Raw genomic sequence first — 17,158 nt, 5'->3', positions numbered from 1 at the left:
GACAGTTTTGGCAATAAAAAGTTTAAAGACAGTCAATTTAGTGTATGTAAACTTCTGACCCACTGGAACTGTGATACAGTGAAATAATCTGTAAACAATTGTTGGAAAATGTACTTGTGTCATGCACAAAGTAGATATCCTAACCGACTTGCCAAAACTATAATTTGTTAACAAGAAATTTGTGGAGTGGTTGAAAAACGAGTTTTAATGACTCCAACCTAAGTGTATGTAAACTTCCCACTTCAACTGTATAACTACTCCTGTCTATATGTAAATATATTAAATCACTTAAAATACTTCACCAGAAAGCATGATTTAGCCAGAGGAATTGAGGATCATTAGCTTTTTTGAAGGGGGCAGAGTGTGGAAATAGGCCTTGCTGATTATTGAGTTGAGGCTGTCAGTGAAAAGCATCTAAAATATACTACATGACCAAAAGTAATTGGACACCTGCTCCTTGGATATCTCATTACAAAATCATGGTCATTAATATGGAGTTGTTCCCCCTTTTGCTGCTATATCAGCCTCCACTCTTCTGGGAAGACTTTCCATTTCTGTATGGACCTTGCTTTGTGCACAGAGGTATTGTATGCTGAAACAGGAAAGGGCCTTCCCCAAACTGTTGCCACAAAGTTGGAAGCACAGAATCATCTAGAATGTCATGGTATGCTGTAGCTTTAAGATTTCCTTTCACTGGAACTAAGGGGCCCGAACCATGAAAAACAGCCCCAGACCATTATTCCTCCTCCACCACACTTCACTGACACTATGCATCGGGGTAGGTAGTGTTCTCCTGGCATCCGCCAAACCCAGATTCGACCGTCGGACTACCTGATGGTGAAGCATGATTCATCACTGCTCCAGAGTCCAATGGCGACAAGCTTTACACCACTCCAGCCGACACTTGGCATTACACATGGTGATCTTTGGCTTGTGTGGCTGCTCGGCCATGGAAACACATTTCATGAAGCTCCCGACGAACAGTTCTTATGCAGACAGATCAGTTGAAATGGTAGTATAAATTGTAAGCTTGCCCAAACTTGAAACTCACGCGCCGCCTATGAAGTTTCCATGGTCGGATTTTGCCTATAGGCTACTTTGAAGCAAAGTAAGACATGCCTCATAATATGAAGTTAAACATTCAGATTTCAAACAATGAATTTCAAAATGCATACTGCCTCCAGCTCACATTGTAGCGTGGTGGTGACACACTGATAGCATTTTGCCTGCACTTGAATGGGAGGCGAGCTTCAATTAGGCTTTGAGTTGAGAAATAAAAATAGTAGGCCTAGCTCTTTTTAATTGTGCACCGAAACTGTTTAACATGCAATTGCATTTAGAATTGTTGTGCAATGGGCTTATAAAAGCAAATTTTACTCTTGCAGTAACCAACTGAGGAGCTGCGGGAGGAATCCCGCTCAAAATAAGCTCTGTATGCTGTGTGTGATAGTTATGTTGGATAAATCAGATAGGCTACATGACTACTAACGAAAATACACACGCCAATTTAATTCCACTATATTATGCAAATTAACCTATAGACTGATAAGAATGATGGTCAAATGTATTTCCATCAATGAATAAAAAACATTGTGCAATGGGAGTTTTTTTCCTACCAGTCATTTTGGACTGCAAGAGTTTTATTTAACAGCTTTTCATTTATTAATTTGTTTTCCAAAAGCTGACAATTGTTGGCTAATGGAAAACCCTGATTGGCAGAATAGTCAAAGTTAAATAGCTACAACAGGCTCTATCACTTCTTCCAAAACTTGCTGTAATCATCCACTTTGAAATCATCTTTGAATTCCACTGTCCTCTGCTTAACAGCTCCCTTCCTGGGATCCCGCTTCCGCATCCTCATTTTCCTTTCTTCCTCTGAGAGTGTACTGATGTCCACAGGCATCTGAAGGGATACAATACCAAATCCTCACACTCAGTCTCACAATCTGATTAGCCTTCAAATGTAGTATTCCTGAATAGCCACACACTGCAAAAACAGATCAATCCAATTTTTGTTTTCAGTTCAAGGATGCTTACCATGAGTATCCTCTTGGGCTCTTTGTACCTAATGTTAATTGTGGAACCATCGGGTTGTACGAGCAACAGTGGATACAACCTTTCATACTTCTGTCGACTGCTTCGTACAATTGATGTCTTGTTGGAGTTGTGCTGAGTGGTTGTTGTGTGTAAACTTGATACAGGAAGGAAATGACTCTGAGCAACCACCTCTTGTAGACATCTAAAAGACAAAACATTCACAATGTTGAAACAATTAGGATCTAGAAAGGACAAACTAATATAAAGGCTTAATGCAAATGTACTCAGAAGCTTGCCGCGAGCTGCCCAGTGATGCGAGCCTACCAGACGAACTAAATGCCTTTTATGCTCGCTTCAAGGCAAGCATGAGAGCAGTATATCGGGGATAGTATATCCAGAGAGAGACATGATTCCATGAAACAAAGTATGTTACAGTCCCTGATGTCCCTCTGGAAGGAGATCCTCACCCTGAGCTCATCTACTTTATTGTCCAGGGACTGAACATTAATGAGTAATATACTCGGAAGCAGTGGATGGCGAGCACGCCTCCTGAGTCGGACTAGAAGTCCGCTTCGAATACCTCTTCTTCACCGGCGGCGTCTTGGAGCAGCCTCTGGGATATTCGCTCTGATATCCAAAAGTTATTTCCGGCTGTATGTAATAACACAAAAAAACGTTCTGGGCTAACAATGTAAGAAGAAATAAATGAAAAATAAACACTGCAAAGTTGCTTAGGAGCTAGAAACAGAGCTTGCTGTTGCTAGCACATTTTTCTTAAAATATAAATATTTGGTTGTTATTTTACCTGAAATACATATGGTCCTTTTTTAGCTGAACATTTGTAGAATTTGGACCTATTTTGAGTCATACAAAATCATGTGTTCTCTACTCCAACAATTAATCCACAGATAAAAGGGGAAAGCTAGTTTTTTTTAAAATAAATATTAATCAAAGAAAACTCTCTCCTCATTCATCTTTCCGCTTCTTCTTTTGATATGGTGGTTGGCAACCAACTTTAAGGTGCATACTACCACCAACTGGACTGGAGTGTGGACCTCTTATCTTTCAATCATGTGGGTTAGTATGCTCATAAAAACCAATGAGTAGTTGAGAAAGGCGGGACATGTAGCACGTCAAGCATCTATTTTAGCTCCTGGCTACGCAGGCCTGCGGGAGCAGTTTGGATGAAATTATTCAAACATGCATGTATACATTTATTTTGCAACACGGACAGTTTAGTCAGCATGTAAGGAATCATTTTTCACTTCTCTCATTGACTTTCCTGTTTTGCAAGCGTTCCCGGAAGTCTCGCGACGTTGCGCCTCGGGGTTTAGAAATTCTGTGCCGAAATGTTCGTGAACACATCAGGGGCGTATTCATTACGGAAACTGTTTAAGAACCAAACAGAGCAAAACAAGTTTCTATTGAACATATTCAGGTAGGTCCCTCCCCGTTTAGTTTGTTTCCGTTTAAGAAGCGTGTTGCAACAGAATCGTCATAATAAATACACCCCCAGGGGTGTATTCATTACATATTGCAACTGAAACAGTTTACCATTTAAGAACCAAACGGTAGCAAACAAAGCAAAACCTGAATTTGTCCAATAGAAACTTTAGTTTGTTGCAAAACGGTTTCTGTTGCAAAACCGATGAAACGCTTTGCAACAGAATCGGCATAATGTATACACCCATGCACAGTGGCCTGTTTAGTATGTTATTTTGGCATTCAAACACGTCACATCAGTTACAAATAATGTTTTAAAAAAATTGAAAAATTAAGACGCATACAAACATGGTCTCTTTTTGCTTTCTTGACCAAGGCTGGTCCAAAATGCAAGTGTTTCAGCCTAGCTCAGTGCTTCCTGTGTTTGTGAGAGCGCCAGCAGAAAATACAGTGCGTAGGGGTTGGTAATGTTCTCTATTTGCGCCGTGATTGGCTCAGTGTTCTGTCACTCATGGGGATACCACAGCACCGCAAAATCTACGGGGAGAACTCGAATATTCAAGCCCCTTGGGTACTGCCAAAGATTTACATTTGAAGTGCCCATCCAAGGCGGCTCAAGGTCATTTGCCACAGATAAAATTACATCAAATCACGTTATATCTACCGTAGCTTTGATTGGACTGTCATCATCATACTTAGCTAGCAAGCTAAAGCTTAGCCAGCAAGCTAGAGAAGAAGTCATCATCATGAATCAAGTCGACAATCTACTGGCAAATCCTTTCCAGTCCTTGTCATATGAAGAAAAGTTATAGATAAAAAGTATCGGTGCTCATCAGCAATTGGACATAAAAATTACACAAGAGAAAACGCAAATTAAACAATGAGTGGTTTGAAAGAAATCAGTGGCTAACTGTAAGTGTTGCAAAGCAATCACTAGCCTGCTATTCAGTGGAGAAGGTGTGTGGTCCAAGTTGGGGTTTAAGGGTCTATTTTCCAAGCTTAAAAGGATCAACATTCACATGCAACACCATGGGCCAGAAAAGGTTGAATACATTGGCCATGCTGTCAATCCAGCATGACTTCTGCTGTGTTCAAAACTGGAAACTTGGAAATCTCAGACTTTAGTTAGTTCAAGACAACTGGGAACTCTGAAAAAAAACAAGCTCAGAGTGGGTAAATACATTTTGAAAGGTCATCCAACTCGGTCTGGAACTCGGGCCTCTTTTTAGAGCTCCAACCTGCAGATCACTGATGTCATGATTCAACCTTGTTCCCCCCCCCCCCCCCCCCAGAGTTCCCAGTTGTCTTGAAGGCTTATGGTGACAATATTTGCCCACAAGAAGGACCGCCATGCCACCTTCCTGTTCAAGTGAGCACAAGGCTAGTCCAAAAATGCATTGCATGCTGCTGCATAAATTATGTAATATGCCAGGGAGATATGTATACTGTAGCTAAGTAATACTAAGTATGTTGTGTAGTAAGCTGTTAGTAGACCATGTGCCTCACCATTATAATTTGGTCTATTTTCACCTCTTAATGGGGCGGCAGGTTGCCTAGTGGTTCGAGCGTTGAACTAGTAACCGAAAGGTTGCAAGATCAAATCCCCGAGCTGACAAGGTAAAAATCAGTCGTTCTGCCCCTGAACAAGGCACTGTTCCTAGGCCGGCATTGAAAATAAGAATTTGTTCTTATTTTGTTCAACTGACTTGCCTAGTTAAATAAAGGTTAAAAAATTCACCAACTGTTCTGACTTGATGGTGCACATGTAGCATATAGCCTGTTTTAGAGAAATGTCATAATTGAAAATTGTAAGAGCTTTCATTGTCTGCTTATATGCCTCCTTTATTTATCCTACGGTTCTGAATTGGTGTACAGGGAGAATACTGTAAGAACGGCCCATGTTCTGAATTCTGTTGCTGTACATTACAAAAGTGCTGAACAAATAGTTACATTAACTACGTTCGTCTTCGCTCGCTAATTAATGTCTTAATCGAATTCACGGATTGCCTCTTATCCGCTCATCGTTCCCTTATACCATAGCTTGTACAAGTGATGTAAAGTACTTAAAAGTATTTTTACTTAAGTAGTTTTTGGGGGTATCTGTACTTTACTATTTCAATTTGACAAATTTTACTTCACTACATTCCTAAAGAAAAGAATGTACTTTTTACTCCATACATTTTCCCTGACACGCAAGGGTTACATTTTGACCGGAAAATGGTCCAAATCACGCTCTTATCAAGAGGTCATCCCTACTGCCTCTTATCTGGCAGACTCACTAAACACATGGCTTGTTTGTAAATTAATGTCAGTGTTGTAATCTACCTCCTGGCTATCCGTAAATTAAAAAATATATATAGATATTGTGCTGTCTGGTTTGCATAAAATAAGGAATTTGAAATTATTAATACTTTTACTTTGATACTTAAGTACATTTTAGCAATTCCATTAACTTTTGATACTTAAGTATATTTAAAACCAAACACTTACTCAAGTAGTATTTTACTGGGTGACTTTTACTTGAGTCATTTTTTATTAAGGTATCTTTACTTTTACTCAAGTATGACTTTTGAGTACTTTTTCCACCACTGGTTAGTATATCGTAATTGTCAGTAGAAATGACATTTGTTTAAGCAAGTCAGCCATATCACTGTTAGCTATGTTTTTTTAAAAAGGCAGTAAATGAGGCTGAATGAACGGTTTCACTGCCAGACAACGCTCTGCTGATAGCCAGGCGGTGTCAGAGGAAGGCCCCCAAAAATTTGCCAAAGACTCCAGCCATCCTAGTCATAGACTGTTCTCTCTGCTACCGCACGGCAAGCAGTACCAGAGCACCAAGTCTAGGTCCAAAAAGCTTTTAACAGCTTCTACCCCAAGCCATAAGACTCCTGAACAGCTAATCAAATGGCTACCCAGACTATTTGCATTGTGCCCCCACCCCCATTTTGACACTGCTGCTGCTGCTACTCTGTTGATTATCCATGCATAGTCACTTTACCTCTACCTACATCTACATTTTACCTCAATTACCTCTAATCGGTGCCCGCGCACATTGTACTGGTACTCCCTGTACATAGCCTCGCCACTGTTATTTTTATTGTTCATTATTTGTTATTTTACCATTATTCTAATTAGATTTTTTTTTTTACTTCAGTTTATTTTAGTAACTTTATTAACACTCGTTTTCTTAACTGCATTGTTGGTTAAGGGCAGCTAAGTAAGCACACCTGTTGTATTCGGCGCATGTGACAAATAAAATTGTATTTGATAGCTTTATGTAGGCCCTAAAAGCTTGAGGGCACCGTTTGTCACCGTTAAAGTGCAATGAATGCCACTGTAACATATTTACTTTGGTGAGTAACTAAAGTATATTGAAGCCAATCACTAAAATAAATGGTTATATGGAGGGATGAATGGCAAGATAGCCTCCCGAGTGGCGTTGCGGTCTAAGGCACTGCATCTCAGAGCAAGAGGCGTCACTACAGTCCCTGATTCAAATCCAGGCTGTATCACCTCTGGCCGTGATTGGGAGTCCCATATTGCGGCGCACAATTGGCCTAGCGTCGTCCGGGGTAGGCCGTTGTAAATAAGAATGTGTTCTTAACTGACTTACCTAGTTAAATAAAGGTAAAAACATGTTGTTTTTTTAAATACAGGGCGTTGAATGCGGCTCACGCCGCAAGTAACGCCCTGTACCAGAGCTACTTGTTATCTAACGTGCGTCCCAATGAATGTCTTCAAAACCAACACTTAGTTTATTTACCTGTTTAAAACACTCTTCGACGTCCATACTTTCTGTAGGGCCATGTCGGATTTTAGCTAGCGTTTTTCTCAACGGAACATGGAATTGTTTGGTATTCTAGCTAGCTATCTCGCTAATCGTTATGTTTTAGATTTCTTAAAGAGAGAACAGGAAGTGGAAGGTCGTGCGCAGTTGTCCGGTAAATAAACGACGTCAGGAAACAATTACCTTCCAAATGGTTCCTACATATGATAAACCACGTCAGGAAACATATCCTGCGTGAATACAGTCATTGGTTTGAATCAAATCAAATGTCAACATTTAACAATAATGTAATACAGTTGAGTTTATTAAAGAAGAAATGATCAACTTCATGCGTAAATGTATACATGATATACTTGATTCCTAGTTATATTAATATGCTCTGTATGTGTAGTTCAGTCCCCCTGGGATGTTTGTGGGCAAGGAACCACAGGCTGAAAAGCCGTCTGGTAATGCTGTAGCCTAATACTCATTCTCTCTGTAGCCAGAAACAAGGGTCCCTAAACTGTTTCCTCAGTCTTGTTTGTTAATAAATTGCGGATGGTTGAAATCTTTTTCTTTACTAAGCAATCCTCTTAATAAAACAGAGTTATTAACATGTGTTAATATATGTAAGAATTTATCTCACTAATGTTCTTAGATGTTCGGTGATTGCTAAACAGAGTGTCTTCTGTCAGCTTGGACACTTCAACAGGCTACATGTGCAAAGTCATTCACTTTAATTTAGGTAAACTTTTTTATTTTAGCTGAGAAGGAAGGTAACATTGTAATATTTGGTTACTATATATCAAACATCTACAATTCATCTGACTTGGTCCAGCCATTCCATCCACAATGAAAATTCGCATTATTGTCATTAACCACTAGAGAGCGCACAACAATAGGATAGTGTTGAGTTTTCAATGTGTCAACCAAAGCACTCTATCACCTCAACTTGAGAAGTGTTACACCGATAACTCTATCAGGGCTTATTTGATTCAGCTGTTGTATTTCATTTATTTGCTGATCAGATCTGTTTGTTGCTATATTTGAGTGTAAGGCCTGCCCATTGGCTTTAAAGTAATGAAACCGTAAAATAAAATTTCTTTATGACACAATAATAAAGACAAATAAACGCATGGCAGGGCATATTTTAGTTTCCCAGTAGATGCTGAAACAGCTTTTTCTACTGCCAAGGTTATGAGCAGATGCTGGTTGGAATAAGTAACAATCCCTCTACTTCCCTTCATAAGCAACGGCTGAAAGTGAACTGTTAGAGGTGTGTGTGCAGTTGGTGCGTGTGGGTGTGCATGTGGCTTCTTTTTATCCCTGGAGGCCAGTTGAACTGTATTATGATGAATACTATTTTCCTCTTCAATTCTAGAACCAATTATTCACTTGAACAAAAGAGGCTGAATTGTGTGGCAGGTATAAGTGAGTGTTGATGGTGGAGGCTGATTCTCAGGGGGGTGCAGTTTCCAACCACAGTGGATTTTTTATTTATTTATTTTTATTTAACCTTTATTTAACCAGGTAGGCAAATTGAGAACACGTTCTCATTTACAATTGCGACCTGGCCAAGATAAAGCAAAGCAGTTCGACACATACAACAACACATAGTTACACATGGAGTAAAACAAACATATAGTCAATTCACCATCACCATCACCTGTTGCTATTAATACTGTAGTTACCTTACCTGCGGCATTAGCACAATTGTCAGATTTGATATGACAGGGTTACCCAACTGGCAGCCCCTGGGTGGTTTTATTTGGCCCCCAAAATTTTGGAACATAAAAGACTGTAAATGCAACAGAAATTAGTCTCCACGTGATTTAAATTTTGTTAATATGTTCCCAAGTATTTCCACGCATAATAAAGAGATCGTAAATACATTTAAGCAAGGTTTGAATTATTATGTTTTAGTCAAATATATCTGTTTGGGCTTCTTGCAGTCAATTTGCGGCCTACAAATTATTTGTAATTATGTTTCGGGCCCCAGACCATCCAGTCAAGAAAAAAATCGGTCTGTGGCTGAATCTAGTTGATGATCCCTGTGATATGATGATATTACCTAGCTCTAGTGCCTGACTTTTTTAATTTGTATGATTAATGAACTGTGAAATGGCTGAAAACCATTCAGATATGTATTTTTTCAAAAGTTGATGTCAAATAGATGTATTCATATTCACAGTCATCATGTTTGTGTTTATTTCCTAGCCAAGAATAAACCATACTGTAAATGCATGACAGTGAAATTAGATTCAACAATAGGAGAGGGCAACCTCCCCCCATCTTTTATCAAGCCCTCCAAGGAAAGGAAATATTGTACCGCGCTGTCAGTCTGCACCCAATTGCTGTGTATAGCACTGGCCTTTCAACACATACATAGAGCCAGGGCACTGCAGAGGCAAGCCTTTCGCTTTCCTCACAATGAGAGTTTGCCTTTTGTTCCGCTAGTCTAGATGAATGAATGACCTTATTGTAAAATTAACTTATCATCAGTCTAATTTATAATCTTTCTGTGTTATTGTGCACACGTCTCAGTTTTCAGTATTCCAGGGTTCTCCCCTTCAAAGCCAGGGCTCAGATTGATGCTGCGGCTGTGGGCAGGTGAGTGTGGGGGAGGGGAGGGAAATCATGTCTGATGAGTAGAAAAGGCTTGCTTTGTACGACACAGATGGCAAAAGAATACCCAGACAGCAGGCCCATTATTTTTCAGGGGTAGGACAGAGAACACTGTCGATCCATGTGCATTTTTATATAGATTAATCCCAAGAGTAAGAATACACATATTTAGACACTGTTATTCAACCTTACCTTATCTGTTTAAAGGAGCGATCTGCAGTAGCTACATCCATTTTGGGATTTATAAATTAAAGATATGTACCAATTTATTCTTGAAGAATATAACTTAGAAATACCTCATGAGCTTAGTTTAGCAGTCATACCCCATCAGAAACCAAAATATAAGCTTGTTTTACCCCAATGATTGTAAACAAACTAAATGTAAGCAAACATTGTATAGCCTCGACACACGTTTAGAACTATTATTTTGATGTCATGGATGGTCAGTCCTTGCACCCATACCCCTATCAATGAATTTGAGAGTGGTTACATTTCTCCAGCCACACCCCTTGGCTTTTTAGCAAAACAGTGGCAGCTGACAGGGGAAACATTTTATTATTTTTTCAACTGCTGATTGACGCTTTAAGGACAAATTTGTTTAGAGGATAACTGAGACTTTGCATTAAATACTTTCTTATGAAACCATAGCTTTCATATCAGACTTGCATATGTAATAATAAATCCCATTGACTGACTGTTTAAAGGTGTGTTTAAGGTCTAAATTGAATTACCAGATGTCTCATAATAGTTGAATTTAGTCTTGAGTGAGCGCAGAAAAACTGGAGGAGCAGGGAATGTTTGGTCGGAGGGGGAGAACACTAACAGTGTAGTTTTTCTTAGGGTGATATTTTCCCCTTCCTACAGATGTGACTTATCAGGACAGGACTGTCCAGGGGCAATAGTGCAACTAATTTCAGTTTGTCCCTGTACACACAATCTGGACTGACTGCCTCCCCCATGGAGTCCCATGTCCTTCTCAGAGGCATTTCAGACAGGGCCCCATGTCACGATCGTGTGTAGAGACGGACCAAGGCGCAGCGGAGGTTGAGTTCCACATCTTTATTTCTAAGTGAAACTTAAGCAAAACAAAACAATAAACACACAACGAAACGTGACTAAGTGGTGCACATGCACAAAACACAAAATAATATCCCACAAACACAGGTGGGAAAAACAGCTACTTAAATATGATCCCCAATTAGAGACAACGATTACCAGCTGCCTCTAATTGGGAATCATACAAATCACCAACATAGAAAATACACTTAGAACACCACATAGAAATAAATAAACGAGATCACCCCCGGTCACGCCCTGACCTACTTCACCATAGAGAAACAATGGCTCTCTATGGTCAGGGCGTGACACCCCAGGCACCCTGAGTGGCTTGTTTGACTTAAGATAGTTGAGAGGGATACACTGTGGGGGAAACCATATTTTTCTTTCACCTTATGCCATCAGTACACCATTGCAGTTCCCCTTCAACAAATTGTTGTTGCTCAAGACAATACATGGACTGTTGAGAAGCTTTCTAATAACACGTGTGAAACATAAAGCATCTGAAAAATACTTGTTTGAGGAATATTGTTTGAAAGGCCTTCAAGTATTACAGTATGTAATACAGCTGTAGTGGTAAGCGATAGGGACCATAGAATACAAAACATCTAGACGCTTGTGTTCTGTATAACTGATCTCTGTGGGTGCTTTCTCTCCTGCACAGGCAAATGAAAATGGGTCCCAGACAATGTAACAGTTGTTGGGTGTTTCAGAGGGCTTATTGTGTTGTTTTGTGTGTGTCTCGTTCTTGGCTCTGCAGACGAGCAGTCTTGCCTGCCTCCTGCCATTACAACTCAACTAGATGCCCATGCCAAGCATGTCATCTGCTATGGTTACCAACAACTGACATGTAAATATTTGTAGTCCCAATTACTGTATCACACAGAGAAAGGGCTGCCTGTCGACTCGCTCCCAGACTAATTACACATCGATGTTGGGTTCGTTCTGGCGCCGCAGCAGAAATCAAAGGGGATCCTGAGACACCATGCCAAATAGAGTCTCATCTTAACAAAGGGGAAAGGGTATTAAACTATGATAACAGAGTTCTTCTCTCACCAGTCTCTTAGAACATTCAGTTGAATGACACACATTGTCAATTTACTATTTATTTGGTTTTCTCTCCAAATGTATGCTTATACTGTATATCCCGTATTATCGTACACTTTTGTTCCCTTTAGTGAAAACAAAAAATCATTAGGAACTCTGGAATTAGTTTACATCAGTTTGTACAATTTACACTTGTAAATGTGTAACTATATAGTTATACAGTAGCCTATTTTAAAGACGTCTTCAGAAGTTCCTGATTGAAATATATAGAGGTCCAGTTTGAATATGACCCACATCCTGATGAAACGAGGTAAATGATAAACCAAGGTCATATCTTAGCAAGACAATGGTCAGACTCAGACAGCTGAATGGGTTCTGGCTGCCAGCCCTTTATGGGGAAAGTTTAATCAACTAAGTGCTAGTAGGCTTGTCCACAGGACTGCAGAGCATTTAGTGCAAAGAATAAGGGTCAAGAGGTAAAGGTAGAATTCAGCTTAGGTGAGGTCCTCCACCTACCATTGTTCTTTAGCTGTGGCAGAGTGCTTCCTAAAGTTATATAGCAGACCTCATGTGGTGAGTCAGAGGGAGTGACCATTGTTATGTTGATTACAGAAACAATGACTGAGCCCTAATGAAGCATTGATGACCACACCCCATATAGCTCAATATTTATACTTTGTCCTAATCAATTGGACCATAGCCTACACTGTCAAAAACATTACTATTTCGATCAATCAAAAATACTTAAACTTGTTACAAGTAAATTAGTTAGTTTTCTCAATTGAAAAATATGACATTTGTTAAAACCAAATATGATTCAATGCCAACTGTTTTACTTTTAAGTGCTTTGACATTCTATAGAAATGTAATAAATTATTACATTTATGTCACAACTTCCGCCGAAGTTGGTCCCTCTCCTTGTTCGGGCGACGTTCGGCGGTCGAAGTCGCCGACCTTCTAGCCATCGCTGATCCTCTTTTCATTTTCCTTTGGTTTTGTCTTGTCTTGTATCACACCTGGTTTCAATCCCATTCATTACATGTTGTGTATTTAACCCTTTGTTCCCCCTCATTGTCCTTGTCGGTGATCGTTTGTTTGTAAGCTATGTGCAAGTTATGTTCTGGTGTGCGACGGGTTTTGTACCCACTTGTATTATTTTGTATATTTTGGTTTTCGTAGTTTTTGAGCACTTATTAAACTGCTCCGTTTATACCAAGTTCGATCTCCTGCGCCTGACTTCCCTGCCACCAGCACGCACCCCATTACAATGTAGTTGTCACAATATCCTAACCAAGCATTGGCTAATTTAAAGGGATTTTCCAGTACTTTTGTAAACTTTCTGCCAGCATTTCTGAAAGTAGCGGTCACGAGCCAAAAGTGGTCCCCAAAAATGGCATACTACGTCACATATGTGCATCACGTCATTGCTCTCTCTCTCACTCTGCTGTGGGTGCATCATGTGCATCTTGCTAGACTGGTGTCTCTGAGGGGTCTCTGGCCTGGTTTGCTAACTACCTCTCTCAAAGAGTGCAGTGTATAAAGTCAGAACATCTGCTGTCTCAGCCACTGCCTGTCACCAAGGTAGTACCCCAAGGCTCGATCCTAGGCCCCACACTCTTCTCAATTTACATCAACAACATAGCTCAGGCAGTACGAAGCTCTCTCATCCATTTACATGCAGATGATACAGTCTTATACTCAGTGTCCAAAAAGCTTTCTCTGCCCTTAACCTTGTTCTGAACACCTCCGAAACCAATGTCATGTGGTTTGGTAAGAAGAATGCCTCTCTCCCCACTGGTGTGATTACTACCTCTGAGGGTTTAGAGCTTGAGGTAGTCACCTTATACATGTATTTGGGAGTATGGGTAGACGGTACACTGTCCTTCTCTCAGCACATATCAAAGCTGCAGTCTAAGGTTAAATCTAGACTTGGTTTCCTCTATCGTATTCGCTCCTCTTTCACCCCAGCTGCCAAACTAACCCTGATTCAGATGACCATCCTACCCATGCTAGATTATGGAGATGTAATTTATAGATCAGCCGGTAAGGGTGCTCTCGAGCGGCTACATGTTCCTTATAATTCGGCCATCAGATCTGCCTCCAATGCTCTTTATAGGACACATCACTGCACTCTATACTCCTCTGTAAACTGGTCATCTCTGTATATCTGTCGCAAGACCCACTGGTTGATGCTTATTTATAAAACCCTCTTAGGCCTCACTCCCCGCTATCTGAGATACCTACTGCAGCCCTCATCCTCCACATACAACACCCGTTCTGTTTTATCTCCGTCTCTTCATTCAAAGACTCAATCATGGACACTCCTACTGACAGTTGTGGCTGCTTCACGCGTTGTATTGTTGTCTCTACCTTCTTGCCCTTTGTACTGTTGTCTGACCCCAATAATGTTTGTACCTTGTTTTGTGCTGCTACCGTGTTGTGCTGCTGCCATGTTTTGATGCCACCATGTTGTGTTGCTACCATGCTGTGTTGTTGACTTAGGTCTCTCTTTTTGTAGTGTTGTGGTGTCTCTCTTGTCGTGATTTGTGTTTTGTCCTATATATATATATATTTTTTAATCCCAACTCCCGTCCCCGCAGGAGACCTTTTGGTGGACCATCATTGTAAATATGAATTTGTTCTTAACTGATTTGCCTAGTTAAATAAAGGTAAAAAATAAATAGCTGTTACTCATGGTGAGGGGCTAAAGGCTCATTGGTTGAACTCGAATTGCTAGGGGGCTGGCCCATGTGGGGGTTATTGTGGGGAAAATGGTACAGCTCAGTTTAAAAAAAAACTGTTGCTTTCAAACTAGGGATTTCGTGTTTAATTAAGGTAAGACAGTAATTCTGCTCATAGATGATGCATGTATGAACTCAATACGGAAGTGGTCCGATGAAGTGGAAGCTAGCACAGAATGGAATATGTTCCGGGATTCATCCGACGGCATTGAGGAGTATAGCACATCATTCACCGGCTTCATTTGTTAAGCGGAGCGACACCGGGGAACCCAAGAGCAAACTCAGATGAGGAAACAGGGATGAATGAACCAAAATATTTATTGTTACACAGAGAGATATATGGAGTGCAGATCCAGGGTAGCTTGGATGAGTTGCAGAAAAAACAGATGTGGAGACTGAGGTTGGAGTTGGCTGAGTAGAACAGGGTGAACAGGTCCTGAGGGGAATCCAAGGTAGTGGTGGTGAGTAAAATCCAGAGCAAGGTAGTTGGGTGGTGAGATGTGGAACAGGAGACAGGAGCCAGAGACAGAGCAGTAACTGCAATGAGAGGATAAACGGTGTCAGGCAGAGAAACAGGCACAGCAGAGTAACAGGATCTTGCGTAATCACAAATGGCTAGAATCATAACTGACTGAGCAGAGATTACGATCTGGCAGAGTGGAAGTGGCAGGACTGAGTATTTGTAGAGGTCTTGATTATGGAACGAGTTGCAGCTTGTAGGGATCTGCTCTGACTCCAGCACACCTGTCTCCAACCACACAAGCACACAGAGAGGGAGAGAGAGAGTACAGGGGGAGTAACTGCAGGTCAAGAAGACACCGGATGAAAACCAGAGGGCGTAGCAGGAGCAGATGTGACATCATTAATAAGTGCATCGACGACGTCGTCCCCACAGTGACTGTACGTACACATCCCAAACAAAAGTAATGGATTACAGGCAACATATGCACTGAGCTAAAGGCTAGAGCTGCCGCTTTCAAAGAGCGGGACACTAATCCGGATGCTTATAAGAAATCTCTTTATGGCCTCCAACGAACCATCAAACAGGCAAATCGTCAGTACAGGACTAAGATCGAATCCTACTACACCAGCTCTGATGCTCGTCGGATGTGACGGGGCTTGCATACTATCACAGATTACAAAGAGAAACTCAGCTGTGAGTTTCCCATTGACATGAGCCTACCAGATGAGTTATTGCCTTCTATGCTCGCTTCGAGGCGAGCAACACTGAACCATTTAAAAAAATGTATTTTTACCTTTATTTAACTAGGCAAGTCAGTTAATAATATATTCTTATTTTCAATGACGGCCTAGGAACAGTGGGTTAACTGCCTAGTTCAGGGGCAGAATGACAGAGTTTTACCTTGTCAGCTCAGGGATTCAATCTTGCAACCTTTCGGTTACTAGTCCAACGCTCTAACCACTAGGCCACCTGCCACCCCATGCATGAGAGCACCAGCTGTTTCGGACATAGCCAATGTGAGTAAGACCTTGACACAGTTTAACATCCACAAGGCCGCAGAGCCAAACGGATTTCCAGGACGTTTACGCAGAGCATGCGCTGACCAGCTGGCGAGTGTCTTCACTGGCATTTTCAACCTCTCCCTGAACCAGTCTGTAATACCTACATGTTTCAAGCAGACCACAATAGTCCCTGTGCCCATGAACGCCAAGGTAACCTTCCTACCGCACCATAGCACTCACATCTGTAGCCATGAAATGCTTTGAAAGGCTGGTCATGGCTCACATCAACACCATCATCCCAGAAACCCTGAACCCACTCCAATTTGCTTAACGCCCCAACAGATCCACAGATGACGCAATCTCTATTGCACTCCACACTGCCCTTTCCACTTGGACAAGAAGAACACCCATGTTAGAATGCTGTTAATTTACTACAGCTCAGTGTTCAACACCATAGTGCCCTTCAAGCTTATCACTAAGCTAAGGACCCTGGGACTGGATCCTGGACTTCTTGACAGGCCGCCCCCAGGTGGTGAGGGTAGACAACAACACATCCGCCATGCTAACCCTCAACACGGGGGCCCCTCAGGGGTGCATGCTTTGTCTCCTCGTGTACTCCCTGTTCACCCACGACTGTGTGGACACACACGACTCCAACACCATCAATTTGCATCCTGTAGCACTAATTCCAAAAAGTTTTGGGACACTGTAAAGTCCATGGAGAATAAGAGCCCATCCTCTCAGCTGCATACTGCACTGAGGCTAGGAAACACTGTTACCACGATAAATCTACGATAATAGATCATTTCAATAAGCATTTTTCTACGGCTGGCCATGCTTTCCACCTGGCTACCCCTACCCCGGCCAACAGCTCAGCACCCCCTGCAGCAACTTGCCCAAGCCCCCCCCCCCCCCCCCCCGCTTCTCCCTCACCCAGATCCAGACAGCTGATGTTCTGAAAGAGCTGCAAAATCTGGAT

The 17,158-nt window shown here is 41.3% G+C and overlaps 1 protein-coding gene across 1 annotated transcript; it reads right to left on the bottom strand.

Annotated features, from left to right (window-relative positions):
- Positions 1–1,276: 1,276 nt before the first annotated feature.
- LOC139578447 (large ribosomal subunit protein mL55-like) lies at positions 1,277–7,530 on the bottom strand. The gene is made up of 3 exons (XM_071406036.1): positions 7,244–7,530; positions 2,038–2,239; positions 1,277–1,903 (listed from the first exon to the last, which is right to left on the bottom strand). The coding sequence occupies exons 1-3, from the start codon at positions 7,285–7,287 to the stop codon at positions 1,754–1,756; spliced, it is 396 nt and encodes a 131-aa protein (XP_071262137.1). The 5' UTR covers positions 7,288–7,530; the 3' UTR covers positions 1,277–1,753.
- Positions 7,531–17,158: the final 9,628 nt, after the last annotated feature.

Source organism: Salvelinus alpinus, chromosome 6, assembly GCF_045679555.1.
Source record: "Salvelinus alpinus chromosome 6, SLU_Salpinus.1, whole genome shotgun sequence".
NCBI classification, from domain to species: domain Eukaryota; kingdom Metazoa; phylum Chordata; class Actinopteri; order Salmoniformes; family Salmonidae; genus Salvelinus; species Salvelinus alpinus.
This window is presented reverse-complemented; position numbering and strand designations above follow the sequence as displayed.